This window comes from Ovis canadensis, chromosome 18 (assembly GCF_042477335.2).
Source record: "Ovis canadensis isolate MfBH-ARS-UI-01 breed Bighorn chromosome 18, ARS-UI_OviCan_v2, whole genome shotgun sequence".
Lineage (NCBI taxonomy): Eukaryota > Metazoa > Chordata > Mammalia > Artiodactyla > Bovidae > Ovis > Ovis canadensis.
In genome coordinates, this window is record NC_091262.1 from 36,425,376 (window position 1) to 36,432,317 (window position 6,942).

General features: G+C 47.1%; 1 protein-coding gene across 1 annotated transcript in view; it reads right to left on the reverse strand.

Moving 5' to 3' along the window:
- BNC1 (basonuclin zinc finger protein 1) overlaps positions 1-6,621 on the reverse strand; it is a 28,093-nt gene extending 21,472 nt beyond the window's left edge. The window contains exon 1 of the mRNA XM_069558883.1: positions 6,445-6,621. Within this exon, the coding sequence (XP_069414984.1) occupies positions 6,445-6,453 (9 nt within the window). The 5' untranslated portion in view covers positions 6,454-6,621. The remainder of the gene's footprint in view (positions 1-6,444) is intronic.
- Between the last annotated feature and the right edge of the window lie 321 nt (positions 6,622-6,942).

Below are 6,942 nucleotides of genomic sequence, written 5' to 3' on the forward strand. Positions count from 1 at the left end.
TTACAACTAGGATTCTAAAAGTAGTATTGTTTGCCAGGTGTCCCAGGACAGCTGGGGTGAAGGGAGAAGAAAATCCATGTGGTCCTTTTGTGTGAGGCAGTTTATCTGCTGCTGGCAGCACCATACTGAAGTCCACCTGGAGAACTCTACATGGACCAGAAGTGCATCGTGCCATCGTCTTCCATAGCAGTTTGACAAAATGAAACCAAAATCTTAACAAATTTTTTTTTTTCTGTCGGGGACGGGGGAGTGTCATTATTTGTTTTTAACAAGTAATAGTTAACAGTGGGGAGCCTTGGGCAGACAGGAGGAGGAACTTCCAGTGTCTGCTCTAGGGGAGCAAGCACATGGCTTCATTGGGAAAGGAAAACCATGCATCCTGGTTGACCAAGAATTGCTGAACAGAGAATATGATTTGCTAAAAATTAGTGTGAGTCATTCAGTATTACTAGAACCTAGCAAATTCAAAAGATAGTAAAAACAAATGTAAAACTCACTGGTCACCTTTCGAGGATGCTATGGAACCAAAAAAATGGTAAAAAAAAAAAAAAAGTAAAGAATCAAGCACACATCCTTTTTTATACAAAATGTACTGCAGAGCAAGCAAATGGTTGATGAGGCAAAGACTCTCTTTAGAACATTCCAGTGAATAAATAAATGAAGAATTAGAATACTAGCATTCTGCAACTCTTAATGAAAAGACAACAACCAGGTTACTTGCCTCAGCGCTGGAGGATACATACTACTACATATGGGTGTTCTCGCCTCAGAAGTTCGAATCCGAATTAGATCAAGCCTTTTGGTATTGGGGATGGAGGAATGCTTAAACTTTCCTCACAAAGATATCACAAGGATTGTGTGACATCCTTGTGTGACATCACAAGAAAACAAAACCCCAAATCCAGGCCGGGGAGTACTCCATAAGACAAATGACCCAGCTTTTTCAACAGGTACATTACAAGGAAAAAAGTAAAATTTAAATTTGTAGATTAACAGACACAATTTATGGACCTTATTTGAATCCTGATTTGAACAAATCAATGATAATATAAACTTCAAGAGACAACTGAAGAAATCTGAACACTTAGAAATTTAACGACATTCCAAGTAATTGTTAATTTTTAGGTGCTATATAGTCAGTATACTGCATTTCTTTAAAAAGAGCTTTTTATTTTAGAGCTACATATTAAAATATTTATGAATCAAACAGTATAAATGTTCAGGATTTGCTTCAAAGGAATTCAGTGTTGATGATGGTGAGGGAAATGGGTAGAAGAAACAGACGAAACGGGATTGACTCAAAGTTGATCACTGTGGAACCCCCAGGCACGTATCACCAAGCATTCTTAAACTAATCTAATTTTGCTTAAAATTCTAAACAACAAAAAGTGAAAAAAAAAAAAGATAAATCAAGACTCCACCTCTCCCCTCAATTTTAGTTTTGAGTAAGATGGTGTAGAGGGAGGGAGCAATGTTATGTAGAGGCCAGAGGAGTCTTCACGCTCTCAACAGTGCACACAAGAAACACCACAGTCCTAGGCAAAGAGAAGGCTCACCCTGAACGTGTGTGTCAGGCCCAGGAGGCTGATTTCTGTCATGGGCAATGAGAGCTGACTCAGAAGGCAAAACAGGGTCAGGGTCGGGGTGGGCTGTCCAGATGGGCAGCCATGAGTCTCTCTCTTAGGTTCATGGAATCATCAGGTTCTTAACAATGGGAAGACAAGCGTTTACTGTGAGCATGGTTCAAAGAGGGATGTGAGAAGCCTCAGAAACCGGGAAGGTGGCATCTGCAATATAAAAATGACACTGAAGGAAAACGGACAGAATCTGGTTTCTCACTGCAAGGATGGGGATGAAAAGAGAGGCTGGTCAAAGAAGACTGAGAGAGTGGAGTGGGGTCTGGCAGAGAAAAGGGCAGGTGGGAGGTAGAACTCAGGGAACGGATGTTGGGCCAGGTCTACCTGTGAGCAGAAAGCATGCGTGACACACTTGGAGTGTTCTCTTGCTGCTCAGTTCAAAGAGGGAGATGGGGAAAATACTTGTTCTTTTGATCTCTATAAATCAAAGTATAAACTCTGTGCCAAACTAATTTAACAGCTGTGCCTTTTTTTTCTTAAAATTATTAGTTCTAAAAACAGAAAATATAAAAAGCAGAAAAATATGCAAATAAGACCATAGAAGCCAAACCAAATATTTCTTCTTTAAAAAACCACGACAACAGCAACAAAAATCTATAGTTATGTAAATGGTACAGATACATTTTTTTCTCCTGCATGTTTGAGAGAGCTCAGTTGTGATTTTCAGAAACCTTTGATAACAAAAAATGGAAGAATGTTATTCATGTAGGGAACTTCTGGACACAACCGTCAACCTAGGGAAAAAGAAATAAAAACCAAAACAAAAAAAACCCAACACATTTACACTTCAGGATAATTCTATGTACACAAACCATGCAAGTTCACCTTTTCTACTGTTGCAAAATAATGATGAAATGAACATTACTAAGTAAAATTCTGCAAACCTTTCAGGGACTTACTGAGAACTAGATTTTAAAGACTATAGTAAAAAAAAAAAAAAAAATCCCGAGATTTTCCAAACGAAGTTTTTAAAAAGAAAAGATCAGATTTATGTATGCCATTCTGATCACAATCTTAACATTCAGCATGGTGTTACTGTGAAACAGAGTTGTCTGTATAAAAATTTTATACTCATAAGGAATAACGAAAGAAATAATCAGAGGGCTACAGAAGGAGAACAATACTTCTGGAAGCTGATGCAGAGTTGAAAACAACTTTGATGTTTGCTAGCACCTACTGAAGGATCACACGAAGAATCTGTAAGAGTACACAAACTAATATAACTCTGTGAAAAATGTTAGCAGCCTGGATTAAGTTTACTTGAGACAACCATTTCCTCCCACATAGGCTGTTTGGACCTGGCCTTAACAACATTTTATTTGTCTCTCTGTTCTCTCACATTAGCTAACTGAAATTATCAGCCCCCACCGGCAAGGCAGAATCCTCCTGTGATACGTTCGGCTGGTTTATAATCATGAGTCCATGTGTGGACTGGAATAGTGACAGCCGGTGTGCTTCTTCACGCGAAGTTTGAGGAGACCCCAAGCTGGACCCTGGCGGAGCAGGTCTGCCCTGTTTAGACCCACCATTTCTGGATAAAACAGGCACGTGTCTGAGTAGAGAAACGGGGCTGCATCGTAATCTTGGAATTTCCAGAGTTAGGAAAAAGGGCTTCAAAGAAGGACAAGAGCAAATAAGGTTTTTCAGGTGGAAACCGATGTAAAAGGAAAAAAAACCAAACCCTTTCCAGATGCCTCTTCTGTGCAGATCCAGTTATCTTTAACATCTCTCAGAAAAGTCATCAAAAATAAAATATCTAAATAAATGAAATTTTAAAATCTATAGACTGCTCAGAATAGTAATTTTGAAAATCTATTGACTCTCTAAATCTCAACCTCAGATATCAAAAAGATGTGCTGCTCAGCACTGAGATTTCACCTTAGCTGTGATATTTCTCCTTCTTTTAAAACAGGACTGTTTCTGACAAAAGTAACTCATTCTAAATGACATCTGTAGAGGTGAAAATTCACCCCAGGGTAAAGCACTTGCTCCTCCTGCAAGTAATTTACTTCGTGGAACCTTCAGGGCAACTCTAATGGCCACTGTCAAAATAACTTCTAACGCCATACACAAAAGCTAAAAGACACTTATACCCCTCACCCTGTACACTGTGGTTTAACTGTACTGGCAAACTGAACTTTTCAAATGTCTTCCCATTTTATTTATCCCTAGGCGTTCATAAATAATAAGTGTATGCTTAAACGACAATTATGATTTGTCCCACAGGGAAACCCATATGGCTCTTCTCACCCAATAGGTTGGTTCATCCTTCTTTCCAAGCTGAGGTACAGAATGCCAGCATGGGCTTGGACACAGGCCTAACTGCTGCATGGGAGAGGTGTGAAAAATTAAAATAATATAAAGGTAACCCTCTGTGCAAACTTTATGCTTCTACTGCAATAACTCCATTTGAGTTAATATGTCTAGTGTGAATTATAACCAGAAAAACAGATCATCATTCCACATTCCTGTAGATATCAACAGCCAAATCACCACTTCAAACTCATTACACTCCCTGATTGAAAAAGAAGCATGATGCTAAATCCTTACAATTCTGAAGGGAATACAACAATGGACATAGATGATATTCCAAATCAAATTATGCAGATGTCTGAACATGAGTTCCTAAAATATGAGCAGTACTTGTGCTAAGTGAAGATTCCACCACTTCTCAGCATTTAGCTAAAACAGAACATGTTCAACCAACTTCCTTGGTGAAATTAAAGTCAGCAAACTTCTAAGGTGAGAAATCAAATAATGACACATCTTATTCTTTTAGGTATGCCACAAAGGATAAAGCTATTCACCAAAATTTATTTTAGCAAAAGCGGTAGCTATCTTTCTACACCTATTTAAAGCAAAAATCAAATCCTGGACAATCTGTAACATTTGAAGTAATGTTCTTTTACTTGATGCACAAAAGTTTATTTTGACATATTCAATTTAAAGGAAATATTGATAAATCAAGAGATTTGGGGACAACGGAGAAGCCATATTAATCACTGAACAAAACTGTTAACATATAAGCACATATTCGCAACCAAGAGTCTACGAAATCTTATGCCATGAAATCCAACAGCAAATTAAAATAAGGAACAGGACACCAGAAAAAGAAATGACCTGTTAAATGCTGTTTTTCAATTCACTTACTGTCAAGCCAAAATCTTTGTTGCTTTGATAAGAATATGCTTTAAAAAAAAAAAAACGGTTGCTAAATCTGCTCTATGAATCCAAAGCTGTAGGAACACATATTTCCCCCTACACACACACACACACACGCATACACACCGGGACAGGGATTCCCAGGACACCAGCGGGGCCTCTTTTAGGCCCCTTAAGTGTTAACAGCAGAGGCCTGGCTGCGACCAGGCGTCTGGCCCCATTTAAACGCCCTGTCTTCAGAGGGCTGCGGTGAGCACAGCCATAAAACGAGGGGACATTAGTGAACCTTAGCGTGTCTGATCCTCCCCCCAACAACACACAACTTTACTCATACAATTAAGGCTGCTAGTTGGCATTCCATTTAACTGTCAAAGTCAGGCCGGTGGCAGCCCCGCCGCCACAAAGAGATGCCTTAAATGAGAAGAACATGTTTCTACACCGCATTTGAGAAAGTTTGGCTCCGAGCTATGCGCTGATTAATATCAGATCTCCTCCTTCACTCGCCGCTCTCGACAATCTTGTCACATCTGGCTGACAAATCCTTAGGAGCTTATGCAAAGCCGCGCGGCCGCTAGGGCTCGGGGTCTGGCCCGAGGAGCAGCGGGGACCACGCAGTGGCCGCCGCCCCCTCCTCCGCCCGCGGGGGGCCCCCGGTCCACTGCTCCGCCGGCCGGGACCCTGCTTGGGAGCGCGGGAGGAGGGAGGTCGCGGCACCTCCGAGCCGGGAAGCCGAGGGCGGCCCGCGATTCGACACCGCCGCCGGCTCCGCAGCCCGGTCCGGCCCGGTCACCCGCAGGCAGCCCGTCCCCCCAAAGGGGCAGAGCCCCGTTTGTTAGGCTCGGACGTGTAAACACTTGAGCCCGACCCCGATTCCCCGGGCTGCGGCAACATCTCGCGCTGAACCGTTCCGCGCACCCGGCAGGTCAGCTGGAACGTTTATAAAAACCTGACCCTGAACCCTCGACTCTCTGCTGTCCCGGGAAGCCCCTCGACCCGACCGCGTCTCCATTTGTAGTTTTGTACAAAAGACTCCCATCCCCATCCAACCACTCCATCTCGACAGAAGCCCCCGTCACTGCCCCTCACCCGGCTCCGCAATTCTCTGAGGGACCCGAAGGCACGCTCAGTTCTCCAGAAACAAAATCCAGGTGAAAAACGGTCACTTTAAAATAGCAGCTGTGTAATTAATTCTGCGGTAAGAGCGGTTGAAACAGTCCCAACGTCCTGGACCGAACAGTGGTGGAGGTGCTGAGGGGGCGGGAAAACGCGCGCAGGGAGGACGCGGCCGCCCGGTCCCTCCCGACCCCGCACCTTCGACGCTTCGACGCGGCCCCGGGGACGCCAGGGACCCGCCCTCGCCCGCCGACCCGGGTCTCACACCCGGAGCGCGTCGGGCGGCTCCGGGGCGTCGGGCGAGACCGGTCCGGGCGCCCCCACGGGGCCTCCCCGCCGCGGAGGCGCTCCCTCACGCCGGGCCCCGGGGAAGGGCCGCGCCGCCGCCGCCCCTGCCGCGCAGGTGGCCTTCAGGGAGGTGGCCCGGGGCGCGCCCCCGAGAACCGAGCGGCCCCGGATCCGAGTGGCGTCCCCGGCCGCCCCACCCCGCGCGCTGAGAGGGCCCCGCGTCCGCGGAGGGCGCCGTGCTTACCTCGGCCATCCTGCGGCAGCTGCAGTGCCGGGGCTACCGGCGCGTGTCCCCGTCCCGGGTCGCCCCGCGTCCGCCCCAGCTCGGCGGGCGCCGCCTCATCCAAGCTCCGGCCGTCGGGGCCCGCCGCGGCGATAGTGGGCGGCTCCCCGGGCGCCCCAGCCGCGCCGCGCGGTGGCCGCCCCCGCCCGCCGCGCACCGCGTGTGCCCGCACGCCCGCCCCCTGCGCCCCGGGGGGCGCCCCTCCCCCTCTCCCCTCCCCCTCCCGCCGGGCCGCCGAGTCGCCCGCGGCTCAGGCGCTGCTGCTGCGCCGCCTGGAAGCCGCCTCCCGCAGGGGCGGCCCACGAACGCGCTAAATCGATGCAGCTGAGGCGAGGCCGTGGCCCCCGCAGACAGCGGAGACCTCGCCGGCGGCCGGCGCGGAGGTGTCTGCCCCCGCCGGGCTTGAAGGCACTTGTCGGGAAAGACACGGACGTGTCGATGTTTGCCTATCCCGGGGAA